Genomic DNA, 25,980 nt, shown 5'->3' with positions numbered 1-25,980 from the left:
TGCTGAGTTGCATAAAGATATTGGCCGAAATCTTGAAAAAGTGGAAGGTCTATTCTCTTTAGGAATTAAGGCTAGATAGGTAGAGTTGGTAAATCCCCCCATTTTGCCTTTCTTTAAAACCCAACGTATCATCTTTAAGAGATCTTTTTTGATCATCTGCCAGTACTCTCTATAAAAACTGATTGGAAACCCATCAGGTCCTGGAGCTTTATCTGGGTGTAGACTCTAAATTGCTTTTTGGGTTTCTTCTTCTTCTACTTCTTTCTTGAGACTGCTGTTCATTTCTTGTGTGACTCCTTTAAACAGGTGCTGTAGCATACTTGAGTAATCCTCCTCATCTTTATCCTCAGTCAGAAGGTTTTTAAAGTGTTTGGTGGCTGCTTCCTTTATAGTATCCTGAGTATTGTAGTTGTTCCCTTCATTGTCCCTAATTGTGCTCACAGTATTTCTGGCCTTTCGAACTGTAGCCTGCTTATGAAAATAAGAAGTGTTTTTATCTCCCTCCTGCAACCAGAGCTGCCTTGATTTCAATCTCCATTTTGTTTCTTCATCCCTTATAGTTTGACTCAGCTGAGAGTATAGTCTTGTTTCTTGCTCTTTGGCTTGCTGGGACAGCCCAAAGGCTTCAATGCTTTGCTGCACTTCCTCTAGATCTTGCTTAATTTTCTTTTTGTTCACCTCGGGCTCTTGGTAATTGTTCTTTGCCCAATTTTTTAGAGCCTGTCTTACTCTCTTTAATTTTGTCTCCCAAATATAAGTTGGGGAGCCTTCTACATGTTGGATCCAAGCCTGCCGCACCACATCTTTTGCTGCAGGGGAACGATTCCAAATGGAACAGTATTTGAAAGGAAGAGGTCCTAGCTGACATTGACTATGAAGAGTGAGTGTTATTGGATAGTGATCAGAGGCAGAAACATTGAGAATATTTGACTGACCAGTAGTGAAGGTGGACAGATATGCTATACTTATAAGGAATCTGTCAAGACGCTCCATGATATTGTCGGCTGCTATTCTTCTGTTACTCCAGGTGTACCTACGGTTTTTGGGCCTGATATCGACAAGGTCTTGCTCCTGCATAATGCTCTCAAGTCGATTTCTGAAAGGATCTGGGATGAAATTTCCCCCTCTTTTTTCGTTAGCGTGCATTACCAGATTTAAGTCTCCTGCTATAATGAGATTGTTGTCCTGATCTTCTTCTATACTTGCTTCCAATGTGTTCCAACACGCTTCTTTCTCTCTGTACTGATTCAGAGCGTATATGTTGTAAATTGTTACCTTTGAGCCACCTGTTTTGCTTTCTAGATTGACACGGATCCAGTTCTGATGTATTCTGGTGGAGTCACAGTTCCATTTATTACTATCCCACATAGTTAGAATGCCACCTGAGGCTCCTCTTGCTTTGCTTGCACATCCACTGTAACGCTTTTGCTGACTTATAACTCTATTAATTTCTGATTGATCTTGCTTTGTTTCTTGGATAAGAACGATTTCAGGGTTTTCACTTTGGATTAAGTCCTTGAGGGCTACTATCTTGGAGGGGTGCCCTAATCCCCTACTGTTCCAAGATAGTATTTTCATCATGATTTACTGGTTACATGGAGAGGTGCTCGCCTCTCTTTGCCTTTGTTATTATTTTCTTTATCCAAGTGTCCAAGAATGAAGGATTCTATAGGAGTCTGAGAGCCCATGGCAATGTCTTTCTGAGTATTTTCTTCTCTCTGTTGTTTGGCCGATTTTCTGCCAGGCCCATGTTTTTTTGGGATATCGCTGGGCGCTCCATGTTCCTTTGAAGAGCTTCTGGTAATCCTAGTGGAGGGGGTATCAGGGGAGGGCTGAGAGATGTGAGGGGGAGAGAGATGGAGAGGAGGATCAGAGGAGGGGAAATCAGGCCCGGTATCTTCCTCAGAGAGGATCGCATAGGGATTAGAAGATGGAGGGATAGGAGGATCGGGAATCCGAGGAGGAGAGGAGGGTTGATGAAGGGGAGGCTGCTGGGAGGAGGAGGAAGGATGCTGGTGGGAAGAATGCTGATGGGAAGGATGTTGATGGGAAGGACCAAGGGCTTCAGTATCCATAGATTTGAGGGGAGGAGTTGATTTTTTCCTTTTTACAGTTTCCCATTGCCCATCTTTCTCATCAGATTCTACATTAACTATTTTAGTGCATCTATTTGCAAAGTGTCCGTATTCGTGGCATACCTTGCATTTGAAGGGTATCTGCTCATAATCCAACTGCTGTATATGGCACCAGTCATCTACTTTCAGTTTGATTGCTTCCGGCAGTCCTCGGCCCTGATCAACTTCAACACAAATCCGCGCACATGCCTGCATGTTGTCTTTAGGTTCACTGCGGTCTATGTATTTTCCAACCGCATTTCCTATTGCTTTAACTGAATCGCCCCCCCAGCAGTGAAGAGGGAGATGAGGCAGTCTGAACCAGACTGGAACCGCATTTGGAATATCAAGTTCTGGATCAAAATCCGGAGTCCATTTATTGAGGTAGAGGCCCCTGGAGTCCATAAAGTAAGGCCCGTTTCTGAATATTAGATCTTTATCCTCTTTGGTTTCAAAATGAAAGGTAAAATATCCTCTGCCACAGAATCTGATGGATATTTTACCCTGGATCTTGTCCGACCAGTTTCGTTCAACCCATCTTTGCACTGTTCTGGGTGATGGCCATAGTCTTGTAAATTGCCCGATTAACCCTTTCTCTGCTAAGGAAATGGCTGCCATGCGTGGAATGGTCGAAGGCAGTTGGACTTCCTGTAATACATCAAGCTTCTTCACAAACTTTGTTGCTGTTGGTCTAGGTCTTTGCGGAGGGAGAGACTTTACCAGATTGGAGAAAGCTCTTTGCAGCTCCGGATCCCCACCAGGAGGATCCGGAGGATCCATGGTGCAGCTCGATCAGTCAGTCCCAGGCCAAGGCTCGGTCGCAGGCTTCAGGCGTGCGCGCAGCAGCGGGAACTAAAATTTCGTGAAAAGATTCGTCATGTAGTTCATCCAACATTTCATCGATAAAGGGAATTGGGAATTTATTTTTTATCGTTATTTTATTCAATCCTCTATAATCAATGCTTAGCCTGAATGATCCATCCTTGTTCCTTACCAATACCACTGGAGAAACATACAAACTCTTACTTTTCGAGATGATCCCACATTTTAAAAGGCCTTGGATTAATCTCTCAATTTTAGTCTTTTGGTGATGTGGATATTAATACGGTTTGATGTTGACGGGGTCTGATCCTGCTTTGAATTATATTGTATGATTGATTTCCCTGTTAGGTGGCATTTTCATGGGTAGGTCTTGGAATACCTTTTCATGCTTCTAAATTAGATTTTGTACTTCTGGTGACTCTTTACTCATCACTTTTGTACATAAAATTTCTAATTGGTGACATTGTACTACATAAGTTGGTGCTCCTTTTTCGAATCATTTTCATCATCTGGGATGATGACATGATTTTATTTTCTAGTGCTTGGAATCCATATAACTTGTACCTCTGCCCTTCCCATCTAAAGCTTATAAACTGCCCTTGATGGTTGGCAAAGTAAGTGCCTCGGGTTCATAGCCATTGGATACCTAAGACAACATCTACTCCTCCTAATGGTAGATTGTAGAATGAAGATTCTAAATTATGGTCTTGAATATGCAATTTGACCTTATGGCATTTCCCTACCTTTTCAATATTCTTACCTTCATCTACCATCACCTTCATGTTGGGCATGGGAAATGTGAAAATTTTGAGTCTCTTTGCCATTCTTGAGTCTAAAAAATTGTGGGTGCTACCTGAGTTGATGAGAACCACTACATTGTTCTTCTTTATATGTCCTTTTGATTTTAATGTCTAGGGTTGTGATATATCTATCATAGCTGACAATGACACTTGCAGAGTGCTTCCATCATCTAATTCTGGGGCATCTTCTATTCCTTCTATTTTTGATTCATCACTGTTTGAATCATTAGTTGCTTCACAATTATATAGGTTCTTTGTCTCTTTTCCTTTAACACACCTATGTTTAGGGTCCCACTTTTTGCCATAACATTTTCATTTGCCTTCTTTCATCCTTTGCATTTCCATGTTAGATTTTTCACGTTCATGAAGATGTGGTAGAACATTATTTGTATTATCCGTATTCACAGACTGAGGCATTCTTCATCTCGAATATACTTTTTCCGATTTTGACCACAGTATCTGTTCAAATTTATTTTCAGCAGCTTTTATTTTTTGTCCTACTACTTCTATTGACATAATGTTGTGAAGCTCAAGTTATAATTGTAGATGAGTTTTAAGTCCGAAGATGTATGATTGGATTAGACGAGAATATGCTAACCTAGGTAATTGTGTTGCTAAGGTCTCCCATTCTCAGGTGTATTCATCCACATCTCGTTTTTGTCGCAATCTAATGAGTGTTGAAAAGAACTCTTCTTCCTTGACAGCTTGAAATATTTTAAAGAACACATCCTTAAATTTTCTCCAACTGATAGCGTGTGTCGTCTTCTTCCACCACATATACCAATTATATGCTTCGCCTTCCATTTTCATGGAAGCGTGCCTATTCTTTTCATCATCATTGTCAATATCGTAAATCTCAAAATATTCTTCTGCTTTATTCATGTACGCAACATTGCACTTTTTGTTACCGTTGAACTTGGGTAGCTCAATTTTTTCCCTTCATTTATACGTCGCTAACCACGAGTGAAAAGAGGGTTTTTATTGGTGAATGAATTCCAGAGCTTCTTATTATGAAAATTTTCATTACTATGGGGATGTCAATTTTGGTTTGGGTTCACGCAACAGACTGTGTGTTTCATTTGAATAATATTATCTCCCATCATATTGGATATCCTGCTGGATTACAATATCTGATTTTTGGGGCAAAGCACTCTAGGACCCCAGACCCCTCACAGACTACAATATTTTACCTGTGTCTACTATAATACTCAATCTGAGGCTGAGAGGTGGCGCAACAGACTACAACAAAAAAAATCATATAGGAGGAGGCATTGGGAGTAGTTCAACAAAAAATACAGAAACACATCAGAAGCACAAAAATGGAGGACTTTCTTTCAAGAACATCCTCCAAGGGAAAAATACACCATCAACGACACTAAAGCAAGCTAGAATCGAACCTAGTCCATATATTATGGAGCAACTGAATCATATCCCAGAATTAAACATAGATATACAAAAACATATGAGCATTGTAATACATTTGAAAAAAAACCATTATCTGCCGATTCAACTGTTACTGGCCAAGACCCACTGAGCTCTTTCATTGGATTTTTGAAAACTCAACTACTTACTATGATATTCACCTATGTTCCAAGGGCTTCTTCATTGTTAATTTCCCTTCAACAGAGGCCAGAGACATTATATTATAGGAAGGACCATGGTTGTGGGGATCCACGGGTCTCTTCATCACACCATGGTTTCTGGAATTTGATGTAAACACTATGGTTGTTTCCAGGATGCCAGTTTGGGTTCATTTGCACAATCTCCCATTACATATTTGGAACCAGAAATTCCTTGCAGGTATAGGTAAAACCATCATGCGATACATTAAAACAGACACACAAAGACTAGAGGAAATAATTTTCACATTCGCACACATTTGTGTGGAAGTGGATCTCAACAAAGGCTTGCCAAACCACATACAACTGAAGCACAAATAGAGGTGTTGGAAACAGATACTTGATTATGAAAATACAACATTTAGATGTAGAATCTGTCGGAAAATAGGACACCTACAAACTATGTGCCCTGAAGCCAAAAAAGATACCCGAAGAAAGAAGAAAACAGGGAAACAGGCCAAGGGATGGCAATTTTCCCCACCAGTCTCTGATGATGGGGAGGAAGTTGATGTGGAACATCCTATATCTAGCGGGACAATCAAATGAACAAAGAACTAGAAGTACAAAAATTAAACCCACAAGTTCCGATGGACTCACAACCAACAAGGAAACCAGATACAATAGATATCAATGGATCCAAACGACTACATACATCAGACAACTCTGATTCTGATAAATACAACACTCAACTTGAGGCTAACACTTCGCTTGCACTTGTATCTTTGATGCCAATACAAGGGGAGTGGCGTAAGGTTGAGAAGAAAAAAGGGAGAAAGGCATGATTTTTCTCCCCATTTGTATATTATTTTTTGCTTTCTTTGAACTTCTGATCCATAGCCATTGGCTGGCTGATGAAATGCGTCACAACATCTGCAACATGTAATTTTTTTTTCATTAATAAAATCACGATTTTCATTTTGGGAAAAAAAGAAAATTCGTATTTCTATTTTCTTGATGGTGCGTGGATGACTTTTTTGGAGACTCAATTTTTCATGAGAATCTACTGAATTTGTTGAATCTGATGAATTGTGCTGTTGTATACCTCCATCATCTTGGAATAGTTGTTCGGGTGTAATCTTCATCCTGTAACACATAATGATCAACATTGCCATTATCTAATTATGATTCATTTCGGATTTGATATGGTTATGCCCAAGATGTTGTTCTATCCAAATTGTAGTATTCCGAAGTTTCTTGATGTCGTCGGAATGTTAGGTAACCTTACTCTCGAGATCGACTAATTCTTGGTTAAAATCATCGGAATGGCTAGTAATCCTATTCTCAAGATCAATCAATTTTTTGCTGAAATTAGTCATTGTCATCGATGATGTTGAACGGGTTTGTGAGGTTGTATGTTTTTCCACCAGCTTAAACTTTCTTCCTTAATTTGAACTACTTTTTTTTAAATAAATAATAATTAAATTATTTAATTTTTATATTATAGTTATTATGAGTTATTAACTAACCACCCAAATGCTTACCCGACCACCTTAAATTATTTAATTTTTATAATGTAATTACAATGAATCATTGACCAATCTCCCCAAACGCTTACCTAACCTTCGATGACCCTTGGCTATTGGTCACATCCATTGACCGTGGTAGATGTTGATGGCTCCTATGGCTACAACAACCAGAAATATCCTTACGCGGAGGAATGGGTGACAACGACAGAGGATAGGAACGATGTAGAGAGTGTGGGGTTGTGGATGGTGGATGCAGACAGAGTAGCATGGAGGAACAAAGGGGTTTTAGATGCGTCTGGACTGAGTGGATTAAGTCAACGGGGAATAAGTTGGTTGGACAACGGATGATACTTTTGTGTAGCGTCTTCCCGGAGAACCTAAATTCCTCTGATACGAGATGGCACAGACAAACTTAGATATTCAACAAATTTATATTTATTATTATTAAAATAGATAAAAGATGATTACAATTTGTGGGAGGCCCCTAGCTTTATACTACCTTGGGTGCCTCTTGGTGAATGGGCATGATCTTTGATCATGCCCTTTGCCTAATAACTAGTTAATTAACCAATTTTTATATAACATTAAAGTTTATTATTTTAGTAAATTACAATTAGTAGTTTGAATCTACAAGGAATTTCTACATGGTATCAGATCATAAATCACTGTAGAAGAAGAGAATACAAGTTTGTCTTTTGTAGGTGAAATCAAATTTGTAGTATCATTCTTCAGAGCCAACAAGATGTCGTCCTATGGATTGAGACTCAATATGCCCTTGAGGGCAGCTCGAACTATATTGCTTGGAAGGACATGATGGAGGTAGTGTTGGAAGACAACAGGCTGAAGAAATTCATAGACAAAGATATTATTTAGCCTAAAAAAAAGATGCTCAAGATCGTGCAGAGCGGAGGAAATGTGTTGCAAAGGTGAGAAGGATCATACTAGAAGGAGTTCGAGATCATATTGTCTCAAACCTCCATGAGAAGGATACACCATATGTAATGTTCCAAGCCTTGATCAACTTGTTTCAGAACAACAGTGACCATAAGAAGCCAACATTGAATGACAATCTTCGGAAGATCAAGATGGAGAAGGGCAAAACAATACCACAATACTTGAGCAGGTTCACCCAATTTTGGGATGAGCTTGGGAGAGTTGGTATTATAGTTGCTGAAGATGATATGGTCAACCTAGCACTTCTAGGCCTTCCCGAGAGGTGACACAACTACAAGGATTTGATAAATGGGAGGGAGCATCTATCGAAGTGGGAGCATTTGTGGTCCAACTTGGTGTAAGACAAGATAAGGAAGCACCAGAGATGGAACCTCATCTAAGAATGATGATGAGGAGAAATGTGCCTTAGATGGAAAGGTGAAGAAAGGGAAAGGAAAGAGATTCCAATCCAAAGGAGATTCTAGTCAGGGCAACAAGAAGAAGGAAATGTTGAAGATTAATTGTTTTCACTGTCATGAGCTAGGACACTATGCCATGAAGTGTCCGCATAAGAAGGTCGGAAATAAGCCCTCAAGAGGAGCAGAAAGTGAAGCTCTTGCTTCACAATTCGAGTTATATTTCACCCTCATTCCATGAATGGTGACATCGATTATGGGTAGTGTGTGCTATCTAGATAGTGGAGCCTCATTCCATATGACAGGAAACAAAGAATTTTTAAGTGAATTGGAGGAGAAGGACCTCTAGATGCACATCGAGATGGGAGATGATGGAAGGTATAGTGTGAGTGGCATTGGTACTGTGACTTTTCAGAGGGAGTCTGGTTCTCCTCTCACATTAAAAGATGTCATGTATGTTCAGGTTCTGAAGAAGAATTTAATTTCAGTTTCTATGTTGGAGGATCGTGGCTATGATGTGATATTTAGGAAAGGAAAGGATTTCCTTTGTCACATAGCCACAAGACAAGAAGAATTTATTGGGGTTTGGGTGACGAACCTATACAAATAGGATGTAGAAGATTGTGCTGCTTTGAGCACAAAAGTAGAGAAGGTGTAGAGTTGAGACATCAATGAATTATGGCTTAGAAGATAGGGCCACTTGCACCATGGAGCTTTGAAGATCATGCAATAGATGTCTACAGGACTTCCCAAGGGTGCACTAGAGTAGATAGATACATGGAAAGGGTGTACATTGGGGAAGTACACCAAAGCCACCTTTCATGATAAGGAAAGTCAAGTGTAAGCAATCCTTGAAAGAGTTGAATCCGATGTGTGTGGACCATTCTCGATATCCTCCACGACCAAGCACATGTATTATGTAATATATGTAGATGATTTCTCACGTAAGTGTTGGATTTTATTCATGCAGATGAAAGATTTTCTCTAAATTTTGTGAATTTAAAGTACTTGTTGAGAATGACAATGGTAGAAAAGTGAAGGCTCTCAGGAGAAATAACAGTGGAGAATATGTGTCAAATGAATTCAAGAACGTTTTTTCATCAGAGGATAGTCAATGCATTAGAAGGCATTCAACAAGAGTTAATAGTACCCCATAACCCACAACATAATTTGGTGGCTAAAAGGAAGAACAAAAGTATTGTGGGAGTTGCACGAGTGATGTTACATGATTAGGGCCTATCATTGCAATTATGGGTCGAAGCATGAAACACAACTATATATGCGCAGAACAAGATTCCTCATCAGATTCTCGGGATGAGTACACTAGAAGAATCTTTTTCAGGTAAGAAACTAGATGTGGTACACTTAAGGATCTTTGGTTCATCAATTTACTATCATGTTACCAAGGATGCAATGAAAAAGCTAGAATCAATAACTGAGTTGGGCTTATTTGTGGGGTACATTGATACACCTCATAACTATCGGGCGCACTTGCCATCTCACAAGATGACAGTGGTTCGTAGAGATATGAAGTTTGATGAAGAGAAGTCCATGAGATGTTCCCATGAGATGAAGTTCCAGCTGCATGCAGATGGGGATATTTTAGCTCCGAAGGAAGAACCTCAGGAACATGTGTGTTAGAATATTAGATCTACTATAGCTATCTATCTAAGAAACCAACAATATATCAACATATAGATAATAACAGAAAGAGAACAAGGAAAAAGAATACAACAGATATACGTGGTTCACCCAATTAGGCTATGTCCATAGGAAGGTTGTCTTCTATTATCTCCAGAAATATCCTAGAATCTTACAAAGACAGAAACTACAAATAACCAAATACAAATGGCAGTATGCTGTGAGCACATGATAATATGTGATGGTATCACAAAATGGTATCTACCTTAAGAGGCTCCCTTGACCCTATTATATACCTAGAGATGTGGAGAAATTACTCTCGCATATTAAAAGTGGGATAATATAATTCTCCAAAATGACACCTATTTATATAATAAATAGACAAAAACGTATATTATGCCATAATAAATATGGGATATAATGTATTACTCTTTTACATAAGATTGTGGACAACTTACGACATAATACAAAGACATTATTACCTTCCAAGGAATATAATATATTCGAACACTTCCCCTTAATAATGGTTGGGAGAAGGGACCATCCTAACATTAAGGAAGGAAGGAGTCATTATTGCTCCCCCTTGATGATAACTTCCCTCATCCCAAGAAAAGAATGAATATGCTCATACTTCACTTCTGTTAATGATTTGGTGAAGATATCAGCTGCTTATTGCTCCATAGGTTAATACTCTAGAGAAAGAATACCATCGATGAAAAGACCTCGAATATAATGAGAAGAAAGGTCGAGATGCTTCATCTTGGAGTGATATACCAGATTATAAGCAAGATGAATTGCAACCTGATTGTCACATTACAACACAATGGATGATTTCAGAACCAGACCAAGCTCAGTAAGAAAATGCTATAACCAAACGACTTCTTTAGATGCTTCTTTGGCTGCTCTATACTCTGCTTCACATGAAGATAAAGAAAGAGTCTTCACCTTCTTGCTAGACCAAGAGATCGGACCTGAACCAAGTTGAAATATGTAACTAGTAGTTGACTGTCAATGATCCAGATTTAAACAGGAACACAAAAAAAAAAAAAAAATAACCATATACACAAAGATGCAATAGAAATAATACTTCATTTCATTAATGGAAAATACTGAAATATGCTTACAACCAAAAATGGAAATAAACTAGCTAGGGTGATGGTAGCTTATCTCTAAGAAAAGATGTGGCGGCTACATGCCTCTGAACTGTGTTACAATGAGGCTCAAAGGCCTATTTATTGTTGAGAAACAATGGAAAACCCTCAACATCCCAAAACCTAACCCTAGAAGATGAAACGCCAAATTGTGGGCCCCGTTTGGGTAAATTGGTACATCAATTTCCCGGGGTCTTAACTTTGGCATACGATCTCCGTTTGACGTGTACAATAGCTCGTTAGAAAGATATGTTCAAGCACAGCACTACAACTTTGGGAAGAGAAACATTCATCCATGTTGCTCCCAGATTTCCAAAAAAATGTCGTTTAGGACCTCAAACCAACTCCGGAAGTTCAGGACCCGAAAAACTACTAAAAATAGTAAACTGTGCTACAATTTAGGAAACTAAAAAACTGAAAGAGATATTTATGGGGGTCAAAATGGGATAGGTGGGTGGCCACCAACATCCACTTGGATCATTCCTCCCCCCTTAGGAAGCAATGGTCCCCATTGTGTTGAGTTTCTCCCTGAGATGAGGAAGCTTCTGCTGAGCTGGGTCTCTGGTGAGTTGTTCTGCAATCTCTGATGTTTCCAGTAATGATGGGAAGCATGGTCGGTGACAGTCCACATTGAACACTCAGTGCAAGCGAGGGAATGGAGGAATGTTTTGCTCCAAAGCATTATTTCCCACAACCTTGGTAATGGTGTAAGGACCATGTCAGTGTGGTCAGAGCTTCTGATGGGCTCTTGTAAGGCGTTCTTTCTGTAGATGTAACCAGACTTTATTTCCCACCTGAAGCTTGTGTGGTACCCCTGTATGTGAGGAGAAGTTGTTCCTGTTTTCTTTCATGATCATATCCCTATGTTGTTGCTTCTCCGTGGAGGAACCCTTCACGGGGGTCATGGATGTGGTGACAATCTTCCCCTTACTTTGGGATCGAACCAGACAAATGGATTTCCTAGTTTGGGAGATGAGCTTGCTGCCTTTCTTAGCAGTGATCAAAGAGGTGGCGGTAGGTGGGGCTACCTCCAGTATCCTATATAATGAATCACCAAAAGAAATAATGACAGTGCGAGGCCTTGACTCATACACAACATGTCGCATCCACAAGTATGGTTGGCCTAATAGTACATCACAAACATCTAGAGGTGTAACATCACACAATATCTCGTCTGTGAAGGGGTTGATGCTATAGGGAAGGTGGCACTACTGGCAAACTTTGAGATCTCGTCCTTCATGAAGCCACCCGATACTGTACGGCTGTGGGTGTGGTGTAGTCGGTAGGCCCAACCGCTTCATGACCTCTGCTGAAGGTTCTTTTAGCTGCCACTGTCGACAATGAATGCAACGGTGGACCCTTCACCCACATCTTTGAGTGGAAAAGGCATTCCCCCTCCTCTGGATCTTCGGGTTCATTCTACTGGATCTTGGCGGTGGCAACAGTGACGCTAGGCTCCGCATCAATGGTTTGCTTTCCTTTGCCATTCCCCTTATCATGTTCTACCTCAGGGTTGGAATGTTGGACACCTAATCCTAAAGGGTTAGCGTGGAAGTTGAATGGACAAAGCAGTCCAAGAGACATTGGGATCTGAATCCCAAGAGTCACCTATTGTACTATAAATGTACATCTTTTGTTAATAAAAATTGAACTCACTGATTTATCTTTCATATGTGTCTTCCTGTCCATGTGAGTTTAACATGGTATCAGAGCTGGTACGTTCATAACCTTCTCAATATTGTGTGAGCCACTTGTTTTTGTGGCCTGTGTAAACCAACGCTTGGAAGTCGTTGAACTGCGCCCTGCGCTTCTGTTGTGCTGTCATCCTGGCATTGAAACGCCTGAGCGCTGTCATAACCTGAGCGCTGCCCTGACATATTCATTTGAATGCGCTCTGACTCCAAAACCGTTTTCATATCCTTTGCACTCCCTGGGCTGTGCATATTCCTTTCCTGGGTGATGTCTGCACTTTCCATGAGCGTTTCATGATAATTACCCTGCTCCACGCTGCTCAATTTTCATTGTCTCAGACCTGCTCCATGCTGCTCAATTTTCATTGCCAGACACTGCTCAATTTTCCATATAAAACGCTGCGCTGCTGATGGTGTCAGCTACTCCAAAACCGTTATGGTTGAGTGAAATTGTTTTGTGGGCTAGTGCGTTTCATTTTCTGTCCGTTTTATCTTTAATTCAGCTGAGGAATAGCAGTCCGGTGCAGTGGGTGAAAAAGTTGGTATTGTGGAAATTTGCGTTTCATCCTTGTTTCTGCAGTTTTAAGATTTTCTGTCCGCTTTATATTTAACTCAGCTGGTTTATGCGTTTGGATGGCGTTTACGAAGGTTAGAACCGGCATTAAATTTGAAGGTTGAAGCTGTATATTAATCCGTGGTTGCTGTTCCCATTTTTTCTCTTCCCTCTTGGTCATAGCTTTCAATATGGTTTTGGCTTGATCAAAGTTGCGCCTAACCTGTCGAAGTTTCTCAAAGGACTGAACACTGTTCTCACACCTTTGCATCCGCCTTGTGTGGAGCCGACGAGCCTTCTCTCTTGGCCTGAAAACATTGTATGGGTTGGTGTCATTCACAGGTGGAGGTGGCTGCAATCGGCGCAGAATAGGCTTTTGCCACTTGTCTCGCTTTGCTTTCCAGTAGTTATATATAGCCATAAGTACTGCATGTCTGGTAATTTGTGACTGCAAAGCCTCAACCGCTGCCTCAAACTGGAGTAGCACAGGCATCGTCGGTCCAATATTTGCTCCTAACCCGACCGCTCTCTCTCGAGCTTTATGATCCAAAATTTCCAGCTTGTATAGAATGTTCTCAAACCTTTCAGGTGAAAGAATCTTCTTTTCATTGTTAAATTCTTGGAGCCAATCATCGTCTTCATTTTCTAAATCATACTCAATAAATTCAGGCTGCACAAATGTTGCTGAGTAATCTCTTTCATATGATTCCACAACAACAAACTGCGGTGTAGGTATTTCAGTGGCAACTTTCCTAACAGCAGTTGTGTGTACCACCTCATTGTCATTCTCCAATGTAATACAGACAAGTTGAGAAGCTCGAGTCAATTTCACACCAAGTTTGGGGAATGATTGTAACATAGATCGCGCATCATTTTCCACAAAATTGACGAACAGGGTTTTTTCCTGCGACAGTAACCGGCCCCAACTTTTGAGGTTGCCGGCCCGGTGCAAATCTTGTACAGCATTGATGGTAAATTTTGATCCTTGCACCATCTAACCGCTGCGCCTCTATCCAGTGTAGTAATAAGGAGCCTCAATTTATGGTTTTCGATTATGATTTGAGTTTTTTTTGTAAGTGAAAAGTGATTAGTCAGCTTTATAGAAGGAACGGCACCTTTTGGTTCTTGCTTCGAGATTTTGAAGCCCGGATTCCAGATGTACACAATAGCGCATGAAAGTAAATACGCAACTGCAATGTGTAAGGAAAATGGATCATCTCCAGCATAAGAAGTCGGGAACTCCAAGAGATATCTGCGGCGGCAACGAAGAGGCACAGGGACAACCTCGGTCTTGAAGTCCAAGAGACATCCGCTGTAACAACGAAGACGGGTGACAGTCTCACATCAATAACTTTGAATTCATTAAGCTTAATATCTCAGATACATTCGAATTAATTATAATTTGTTCAAGCTGCTGGATGTAATACGTCTCCATTCAAATTTAGAAGAAAACGTCTTTGCTTCATTTTTGAGACCAGATGTATCATGAGATCCACTATTTCAATTAAGAGGCTTTTGTGTGGCTGCTAAAAGTTTATAGATTTGCTGACAGTGGCAGACGTAGCTCGGATTTGAGATCATTACAGCCTCGGTGGAACCTAGAATTGTGCGTACTGTATCCTCGGTGGAGCCCATAATTGTGGGTATTGTAAACTTCGGTGAAGAAGTCAGACCTTGGCCATATTGCAGAAAAATAATACCAGAAGTTTTTTGTGGCACTTATGGTGTTCATACAACTTTTTGTATTTTTTACCTATAGAAATCAAGAAAGGTCAAGAAAAGTCATCTCGTTGTGTTGTAGGAATTTCTGAAGGAAGTCCTTGGGAAGGTTCTGGTGCCCTTTTGCCTGTGTAATCAGATTGAAGAAGTTGTTTCCTCTGATCATCTTCTTTATTTCAAGCGCTGCATAAGAGTTTGGTGGGTTGTATGAAGGCAGTAATTATTCTGGCAATTAAAAGTAGCCTTTTGTGGAGGAAAGTTTAGTCATTTGTATTATCATAACATGTTGCATTCTATATGCTGGTCATGAGCTCGATACTGATCATGAGTAAACTGCTGATATTGAAGTTTTGATAACCATCATTTCTGAAAGAGTACAATATTATTTTTCTGTTACTGTTGCCTCAGTTGTGTTTTTTAAGTGACATTGAAGAAAAATGGCCAGACTTGAAGATGCATTAAAGTTATTGAATATCCTAATTCATTCCACTGTTGATGATATGGTCAAAGTTAACAAAGAAACTCTCTTTGACATCCAAACCTCTCTGCAAACTGCACATGAGAATATTGAGTTTTTGCAGCTTGAAACAAAGCTACAGCAGGAAGAATTACACCAGTGGAGTCATCATTCTGAACCTGTTTCTGTTCAGAACAATGAAGCAGACTCCCATAAACAGCAAGTCAATAATGTTATAGTTCATTCAGATAGAGCAACAAGTGTACATGCAGATGCAGAAATTCAGTCTGCACTTCCCAAGCCCATCATCAGACCTTGGGAACAGCTTGTCCACAACAAACACAGAACTGGTCTTGGATATGACAAGGACTTGTCCTTTCATATTCCAGACTATGGCAAGCCCATTCAGTTTCAGAGTGCTGGATTCATTTATGACAGTTCACCTGCTCCTCATGACAGTTCAGCTCCAGCTGTTCCCGATTTTGCCCCTCTTCCACAGCAACAACAAAAACAACAGATTGTAAAATGCCAACACTGTGATCGAGTTGGCCATCTGAAAGATCACTGTTTTGATCTTCATCCATGTAAGCACTGTCATAAAACCAGCCATTCTTCAAACAGATGCTTCAAAAACAAACATCCTGCAAGAACAAAGATTCATCTTGGATGGATCACTTCTTGGCAATGGGCATCAACAGCCAAGAAGATATTCCAAACACATGTCAGAACTTGTTCCAGAGTATTGAACAGTCTTGCAGTTGAGTTTTCTCCATCTTCTCACCTTGTACCTGACAGGGGGGAAATGATGGTCATCTACAAGCTTCAAAGTCACATCAAGCGAGCCTGAGCCACAACCTGCCACACCAGTTTCAGAGTTGCAGCCAGAGACAAAGATGCCTGAACATGCCTTCAGGTGGCAATCTGGGACACTTCCTCTAGCAGAAGACACCAGCTTCTTGCCAGTATTGGAAGAGTTCCAGGAATTGCATTAAGCATTCCAGAGTTGTTGGTCATCCTTAAACCATCACAGATTGAGAACACTTCCTCTAGCAGAAAACTTCAGTTTCTTGCCAGTATTGGAAGAGTTCCGGGAACTGCACTAAGCGTTCCAGTGTTGGTGGTCATCCTTAAACCACCGCCCTTTTTTACCAACATTTCATAGAGCACATTCAGCCTAGTGCTGCCATGCATTTTTGCACATTTTGTATTACAGCTCTCTTCTTGGACTCATACATAACCCTTCGGATTAAGGGGGGGAATGTTGGACACCTAATCCTAAAGGGTTAGCGTGGAAGTTGAATGGACAAAGCAGTCCAAGAGACCTTGGGATCTGAATCCCAAGAGTCACCTATTGTACTATAAATGTACATCTTTTGTTAATAAAAATTGAACTCACTGATTTATCTTTCATATGTGTCTTCCTGTCCATGTGAGTTTAACATGGAATATGCATTTGATTCAGAAGCCTTCAACTCAGCCACCAACGACTACTTGATCCGACACTCACTTGTGTTATGAGTGGAACTCTTGTGGAACTCACACCACTTTCCTATGTCCTTCTTCAGCTTTGTGGTGTTGTTATTTTCTTGTGGTTTTGACGGGTTTTCTTGGGTCACCTCGCCTTGGCTTTTTCCTTTGGTCTTCAGATTTGTAGATCCAAAGTCTCGCTTCTTATGTTTGAACTTTTGCTCGATTTTGACAGCGTATTGGTATGCCGTGCCAAGCGAGGAGATGTTCAGGAACTCCATCTCTTCCTGGATGTATCTGTGTAGGCAGCCGCGGTATTTGAGTACCAAATGCAGCTCAGAGTCCTTGATACCAAACTATGTGCGAAGGGTATGAAAGATGTTTATGAACTTCGGCACATCTTGGTCCCTTCCCTGTCGCAGTGTGGTCCATTTGATGTATTTGTCCTCATAGATTTTGATAGGGTAGTACTGCTCCTTGACGGCATCCCGGAATGAATCCCAAGTGGGTGCGGTTGAAAATAGTGAGCCCGTAATTTCATTATCCTACTCGCAGTAGGTTTCCCGCCAGTCCTTGACGTGGGGGGATACTTTGAGAAGAGCGAAAAAATCTTTTCCAGACTCGAAAATTCATGAACAGAAAAATACCCATCTAGAAAATTTAACGATTTATCTACGGCATCTGCATCTATCTAACCCTCAAAAATGGGGATTTCAAAATTAACTTGTATCTTAAAGGGTGTGGCATTTCCAGAGTAGCTGCTGGAAGTTGATGCGTCGCCTCTAGGTAGCCATTGAAGAATCTGGGCAAAGTTGTCCACCATCGCGTTCCGTTGTTGCTCGAGGGCTTCTTCAAGCAAGATTTTGATAGGATCTCCTGCCCCCTCATCTTTCTTTTCATCCGCCATGGGAGGCCATTAGGATTTGTGAGGCTGGTCTTGCAAAGGTTCGACCAGTGCAAGCCCTAACTCCTTATATCCTAACCTCGTGGGGGACATGCAAAGAAAAACTGAGAAAAAGTAGACCGCTCTGATACCACTGATCCGGATTTAAACAAGAATGCAACAAAATACAGAGATAACCATATACACAAAGATGCAGTGGAAATAATACTCCATTTCATTAATGAAAAATACTGAAATATGCCAACCAGAAATGGAAATAAACCAACTAGGGCGATGGTAGCTTATCTTTGAGAAGAGATGTGGTGGATACATGCCTTTGAACTGTGTTACAATGAGGCTTGAAGGCCTATTTATTGTTGAGAAACAATGGAAAATCCTTAACATCCCAAAACCTAACCCTAGAAGATGAAACGCCAAATTGTGGGCCCCGTTTGGGTAAATTGGTACATCAATTTCCCAGGGTCGTAACTTTGGCATACGATCTCTGTTTGATGTGTATAATAGCTCGTTAGAAGAATCTGTCCCAGCACTACTTTGGGAAGATAAACATCGGTCCATGGACCCATGTTGCTCCCAGATTTCCCAAAAAACGCCGTTCAGGGCCTCAAAATGGCTCTGGAAGTTCAGGACCCGAAAACTACTAAAAATAGTAAACTATGCTACAATTTAGGAAACTAGAAAACTAACAAAGACAGTTGTGGGGGTACAAATGGGATAGGTGGGTGGCCACCAACATCCACCTGGATCAGTCGATCAGAACTGTCACCTTCCCAATCAGGATCTGTACAACCAGAGAGTAAAACTATAACATTGCTCGAATAAAATACACCATAATGCAATGTCCCCTGTAAATATCGAAGAATTCTCTTGGCTACCTTCCAATGGCTTTCACGAGGTTGTTGCATGAATCAAGAAACCATATTGACCACAAAAGAGAGATTTGGTCTATTGTGAGTTAAATATTTCAAATTGCCAATGAGCTAATAATAAAGAGTAGCATCAACCAGCGGAGTGGTACACTCAACAGTTAACTTTACATCAGATTGGAATGGCGTAGGAGCAGGTTTACAATCACTCATATGGAAATGAGCCAATAAATCTATCACATACTTAGGATGAGAGAGAAAAATGCCATCAACTATATGCCAAATTTCATGACCCAAGAAATAGTGCAATGTACCGAGATCTTTCATCTCAAACTGCTTCTGAAGAGAAATTTTATATCTTGAACTAATACAAGCTAAATGCTAATGATAATTAGATCATCCACATATAAAACAATAATGAGGACATTATCACCAAAGTTCTTAACATACATATTTGGATCAGATATACAATGCTTAAAACCATTATTCAAGAAATATGCATCAATTTTATCATACCAAGTCCTATATGCTTGTTTGAGACCATATAAAGATTTGTGTTATTTGCATACTAAACTTGAGGATTTAACAGAAATAAAACCAGGAGGCTGTTGCATATAAATTTCTTTAGTAAGATCACCATTTAAAAAGGTGCTTTTAACATCCATTTGATGAATTTCCCACTTATAAGATGCAGCAAGTGATAAAATGGTTCTTATTGTGTTCATTTTAGCAACAAGAGAAAAAGTTTCATTATAATCAATACCTTCAAGTTGATTAAAACCTTTTGCAACTAATCTAGCTTTATGCTTCTCGACCTATCCTTCTGCATTGAACTTGGTTTTATAAACCCATTTACAACCAACTAAATACTTTCCTAAAGGAAGAGGAATAAGAGACCAAGTTTTGTTTCTCAAAAGAGATTCATATTCAACAGACATAGATTGTTCCCAATGAGGCTTATCTGTAACTTGATCATAAGCAGTAGGATCATCTATGGCCAAAACTTTGGTCATAAGAGAAAAGTTATATCTAGTTCAATGAGTGTCGGAAATATTTCTGACCTCACTACCTACAGATTCAAGAGTTTTCCGAGGCCAAATAGGAAGAGTAGAAGGAACAAGAGTCACTTCAGGAGCTTCACAAGTTTCAGGTGGAATACTTGAGGGAGAGGAAGGATCAAGATCAATAAGAGGCACATAACTTGAAGAAGGAGTAACAGGAATATGAGTAATAGGTGATATTGGTAAATTCAAGGTAACATGATATTCTATAGACTTAGGTGGGGAAGAGACTTCATGAAAATGAACATCCCTTCTGATTATGAGACTTTGATTAGAAGGATCAAACAACCTGTAAGCCTTGGAATTCTCATCATAACCAATGAAGATACACTTGTAAGATTTTGGTTCTAACATTTTCCATTTTTCATCAGGAATATAAGCCCAACATTCACAACCAAACACCTTAAAATTACTAATATCTGGTTTACATCGATTCCATTTTTCCTCAAGGGTAACATGCTTAAAAATTTTAGTAGGAACTCTATTTAAAATAAAATTCGCATAACAGATGGCTTCAGCCCAAAATTTCTTATGTAGTCCTTTAGAATAAAGCATACATCTAGCCATTTCAACTAAAGTTCTATTTTTCCTTTCAACAACACCATTTTGTTGAGGTGTGTAAGGAATAGTATTTTGATGTTGAATACCATGTTTAGATAAATATGCATCAAATTCTTGCTTAACAAATTCCCCCCCATTATCATATTGCAAAGTTTTAATACTCTTACCAGATGCATTTTCAAACATGGATTTAAATTCCAGAAATTTTACAAATGTTTCACTTTTATTTTTCAAAAAATAAACCCAAGATTTTCTACTAAAGTCATCAATAAAGGTAAGAAAATAAATTGCATGAGATATTGTAGGAACTTCAAGACAAAGACAGATATCACTGTGAATTAATTGCAAAGGTGCTTTAGCACGCCAGACTTTAACTTTATCAAACATTTCTCTATGATGTTTACCAAGAACACATCCTTCAAAAACATCACTAGTAGAAGAAATATTAGGCAAACCATTGACCATTTTAGTTAGCATTTTCATTTTACCATTATTCAAGTGACTCAATCTTTCATGCCATAATTGACTTAGTTCATCAGCATGAGAAACATAGGAATAAAAGGGTTGTCTCTTAGTTGAATTAAAACCAACAAATTTATATAAACCAACTGTATGATCAATAGGACCAAAAGATTCTACTTTGTAATTTTGGTTGATATCTTTAAGAACATATTTATCAGGTCAAGCTTCAAATTTAAAACCTTTCCAACATGCACGATAAACAGAAAGTAAGTTGATGGGCATGCTTTGAACATGAAAAACATATTCCAATTGACCATTGGCAACACTAATATTATGAGAGTCAATTACGGAAAGTTGTTTACCATCACCAATATAAAATTTATGAAATGAGTGCTTACTACTGTCATAAGATGTAAATAAAGAAGCATTACTAGTCATATGTTTACAAGCACCAGAATCCATTATCCTTTCCACAATAGAAGAAGAATTTCTAGATGAAACAATAGATGCACATAAAGCTACTTGAGATTCATTAGAATTTTTCTCGTTAGCTTTAGCCATTATACATTTCGCTTTAAAGCAATTCTCTTCAAGATGGTTAGTTTGACCACAATGCTTACACAGATCATACACTTTCTTCCTCTTACTAGTTTCATGATGTGTATGAGAAGCATGACCATTATTATTAGTATGATTAGAAGTGTGTGAATAAGAACCTTTAGCATTATTAAAACTTTTCTTAGAATTCTTATTTTTTTCCCCTGGAAAATAGTCGTAATTTTCATTAACAAGGAAAATTACATTTTGCAGATGCCATGGCATATACTGTACTTTGGGCTAAAAATCCTATCCTGTTTGAGAAATAAAAATTTTAGGTGTACTCCATGAAGGAAGACACTACTCTGTTATTGGGATTTGCAATATAAGATATGTACTTACTCTACGCAGAGAGTACCAAAAAATAACTATCATGTATAAGTCTCCTTCATTATGCATATATATAACAAATAAACAAAATTATATTTCAAGCTCATTTAATAGCTAGCTATTTTGATATGTCTATAAAAGGTTGATGATATAACTGATGGAAAGTTCCATCCTTTTGCTCCAGTATACTCCATGTTCCTATAGGCCTGTGCGCTGCTTCCTTGGATAGTAAATAGGCAACTGTGTTCCGCTCCCTATATATATGTTGACAGTTAAAAGTGTCAAATAAGTTTATGAGTCTATGGATTTCTTCCATGCTATGTCTCAGAGAAAAGGCATTACAATTTGCATTTTTATTTATCCAATTGCATACTGTTTTTGAATCTCCAAAAAGTTGTAAGTTTCTGCATTGTTTTTCCAGTGCAAAATGTATGGTGTATTTTGCTACTGTAAGCTCAGCAAAATTGTTCGTCCCTCTGCCCAAGCCCATTTGTATTTTGTAATAATGAGTTGTTGTAAGATGTAGGATAGTGCGCCCCCACATCCTGTGCCTTGTGCTGAGTCGTCAAAATATGCTTAGGGATGTGCTTGGTTTATGCTCTCTGGTATGATATGCTTGGGGTTGGAACTAGGTTCCTCCTCTGGGATAAGTTGATAGTCAGCTAATATTCGGGAAGTGATGGTCAGCCAGTGGGGGAGGGAGTTTTGAAAAATATATCTGTTACAGGAAATCCATATGGCCCAACAAGTAAGAATGGGGAGGTTCCTAGCTTTTGTCGAGGGTACAATAGACCACCAAGCTTCTCAGGCTTCTTGAATAGTCATGCCCTACTAATGTGGGAGTGAGGGTATATGTGAGTGAATAGTAGACCATAGCTCTTTTATCGATGGGCACATTAGGAAGAGATGGTCCACTGTTTCATTGTCATATTTGCAAAGGCCGCACCAGAAGGATCCATGAAAGGATCTTTTGATAAGGATTTCTCCTGTGGGGATCTTATGTTGAAAATGGCAACAAGAAATGCTAAAAATAGCACTGCTATAAATAACAGTTCAAGTACCAATGCTAGACTGAGCAACAAGGAATGAAAAATGAAAGTGCTAAAAATAGAATTGCTATTTTTAGTAGTTCGAGATAGATTCCTATTTTAGTTAGTCCCTGAACTAAAATAGTTTAGTAAAATTCGAATTTGATCTTAGCAGCTATTTGTGAAATAATTAATTAATTCATCTTGAGTTAATTGGTTAAGGAAAATCAAACATTAAGTCTATGTGGGGACATGCAATAGTTTCTCCATTAATTGAGGAATTTATCAATCAGTTAAAGAGATAAGGATGAGTTGTAATTTGAGTTGTAATTAGTTCGCTCAGTTAACTGAGTCAAGTTCAGTTAGAGTAATTCAAACAATTTGTTGAATTAATTGTGAGTTCAATTAGTTAATGCTTGCATGCATGTAACTGCTTCTCTCCAGATAACTGAATATTCTCTCATAAATAACTCATGCATGTCAGTTCTGTCAGAGACCCAGTTGAGATCAGAGGAGGGACAATTTACTATCAGTTGGATGTATTTTTCCTATAAAGGAAACTCATCCATCTAGAAGGATTTATCTCCTTCAGGATTACGCAGTTACTACTGGGCCAAGTGAGCAATGTGAGGTGGGAATTAAAATGTGTGGAAGCACTGGACCCTAAGAAAAACTGCGTAAGGAAATAGGAGGCTTGGAGGGTAGAGGAGAAGGTTTGTGAGAGGCCTTTGATTTTCTATGAGCAGCAGAGGGATTATACTGAGAGCTGGTTGGATTCCAAGCTAAAGCTTTGTGTAATTCTATGACTATTTTCCACTTGTATGATAATACAGAGTTGGGGTTTTAGGCTGAGGCTTTCCTCGGGTTATTTATTCTGTGTTATGTGTGATTGCTTCTCATTCTTAGTTATATCTGTTCTTGTTTGATACTGCTCATATGTGATAAAGCTTCTGTAAAGTGTTGTAGAAGTAGATCTTGTATTGTGTTTTAGTATATTGCATAATCTATTGATCTACAGTGGGAATTTCTACATTTTATATCTCAGAATGGTCCACATGAGGAGCCTCGTTCTGGGAGGTGCTTTTAGTTTCCATAAACTTCGCCACCAAAGTTCACATAATGGAGGTTCCATTGGGTTCATAAGAGTTATATAACCCACTTTTGGTGTATATTTCCCATGCTTTGTATGTGCCCAGATTAAATCACCCTCCCCTTCCTGTATTTGATGTGAGATTTCGTGACGGCCTCCATGTATTCTTTCTAGTGCTATTGCCATGTTTGAGGGATCTGCAATACCCTCCCAGATTTCCAGGCTTGTTGTAAAAATGTAGAGCGTTCATTGTCTGATATATGACTAAGATGTGTGATCCCTCTGGCAGTGAGGTGTGTTCTAAGCTCCTGTGGGAGTCTGTGTGCGTTCCCACATCCAATCCAAGGATCAATCCCTATTCTAACAACATCTCTCGACTTTATTCTCCATGTGAGGCCTTCCCTAATAAGGGGCATTTCTTGTAGGACTGCTTTCCATATGTTTGATTTTCTAGCTTGTATCCACTGGGTTTGTCGTAGCCAATCCAGGAGGTTTAAAGGAGCTATGTATTTAGAGATAGCTGCCTTAGTCCACAGGTTATGTGATGTGATTAGCTACCACCCTAGTTTAGCCGCTAGGGCTGTGGAGAAAGTGCCAAGGCTTTTGATGCCACATCCTCCACCTTTCTTTGGGAGAGCCAGGGAATCCCAATTGGTCCAAGCAAATATCTTTCCTGGCTGCTTCCCTTTCCACAAGAATACGCAACATAGGTTTTTGATTTTGGCCACAATTCCCCTTGGTATCCATGCTAAAGACATCCAATATAATGGGGTTTCTTCCAGAACTGCTTCTTAGGATTCTTATTATGTGCCATAAGAGCTTTATTAGGTGAGACTTGTCTTGAAGCATTCAACCTTTCTTTCTCATTTATCAAACCTTTACAAAAATCATCAAAAGTAGATTTCGTGGTACCATGAGACAATTCATAAGCCCTATTCCTAGTTTGGATGAACATGTCAAAACAAGATGACAATTTTTGTTCTAAAAGAATGATAAGAGTAGTGTCTATATTCTTATAATATTTACCACAATTATTTAACTTTTCATTTAAGGTTTTAAATTCAGCAAGATATAATTCTACTCTAAAACAATTAGTGGGATCTAGCTCATGAATCTTGTTTTCAAGGTAATAAGCAGAAACATCATTAGATTTATCAAATAAAGAAGCAAGAATTATCCATACCTCAACTGGGCTATCTTCTGCCTCAATACTCACATGAAGAGTATCTGAAACCATTTGACCAATGAGCCCTCTTGATTGATCACACTTTTCTTCCCATTTAATCAAGGCTTGAGCATTTTTAGGTTTCTTATGTTCACCATTAAACAACCTCCATAGATTCTTACTCCTGAGAACATCAATCGTTTTCCTTTTCCGTGCAATATAATTAGAACCACCAAGTTCATGAACAAAAGCTACTTGTGAAGTCAAAAGATAGAAATTTTGACAAGAAATATAAACTCAAATGCAAGAATTGACAAGGGAAAAGGTAAATAGAAAACTGTAAATTTCTACAGTTCATTCTGCCGTCACCAGAAAACCTAAAAAAACTATCAATCTTAAATCATCGATAATTTTTCTTTCGGTACTCTGTTTGAGTTGATTTTTTTTTGAAATTGGGTAGATCGGTGAGAGGAAACCAAATATATACTCTATTCTAGGAAATTCTACACAGAATGTAATAGGTCTGACAAAAAATTCAGGTGTCAAAATAAAAAAAACACTCAATAATCCTCCAAATGCTCATTATAACTAGTTTTTGGAAATGGCGCAGCCACTCAGCATCCACTTATGCAGCCGAAATTATGATCAGAACCCTTGGTTTTCCAATCTTCTACCTTGCAAAAAAAGGACCAAAAAACTGGATGAAAATCACAGATCTTACAACTGAAAGATAGATATCCTTGAGGAGAATTCAAAAACCATATACATCTTACAAAAAAATAATCAAGAGCCCCTTGAAAAAGAAAATTATGCAAAAACTACATAACAAAGTCAGGGTTATGAGAAAAAAAACTCAAATATGTAGAATCATGCCCAGATTTGAAGCGAAGCCTAATGGCAACAGGATAGAAAATCTACAAAAAATAATGAGTACCCAGTAACAAAAAATGAAGATACATGTTGATGATTAAATTCAAAGAAGATGCTAGATCATAGTAGCCATGACTCTCATACCATGTTAGAATGTTAGATCTACTAAAATAGCTATCTATCTAAGAAACCGACAA

The 25,980-nt window shown here is 39.0% G+C and overlaps 1 protein-coding gene across 1 annotated transcript; it reads right to left on the bottom strand.

The window, feature by feature from the left end:
- Positions 1 to 225: 225 nt before the first annotated feature.
- Positions 226 to 1,368, bottom strand: LOC149246832 (uncharacterized). Its single transcript, XM_089442600.1, has one exon. It carries the CDS (start codon positions 1,366 to 1,368, stop codon positions 226 to 228), a length of 1,143 nt encoding a protein of 380 aa, XP_089298726.1.
- Between the last annotated feature and the right edge of the window lie 24,612 nt (positions 1,369 to 25,980).

This window comes from Pinus tabuliformis, chromosome 7, assembly GCF_031772625.1.
Source record: "Pinus tabuliformis cultivar Carrire ecotype Pingquan chromosome 7, CPIR1, whole genome shotgun sequence".
In the NCBI taxonomy this organism is placed as follows: domain Eukaryota; kingdom Viridiplantae; phylum Streptophyta; class Pinopsida; order Pinales; family Pinaceae; genus Pinus; species Pinus tabuliformis.
Note: the sequence above shows the minus strand (reverse complement) of the source record. Positions and strands in the feature narration are given on the sequence as shown.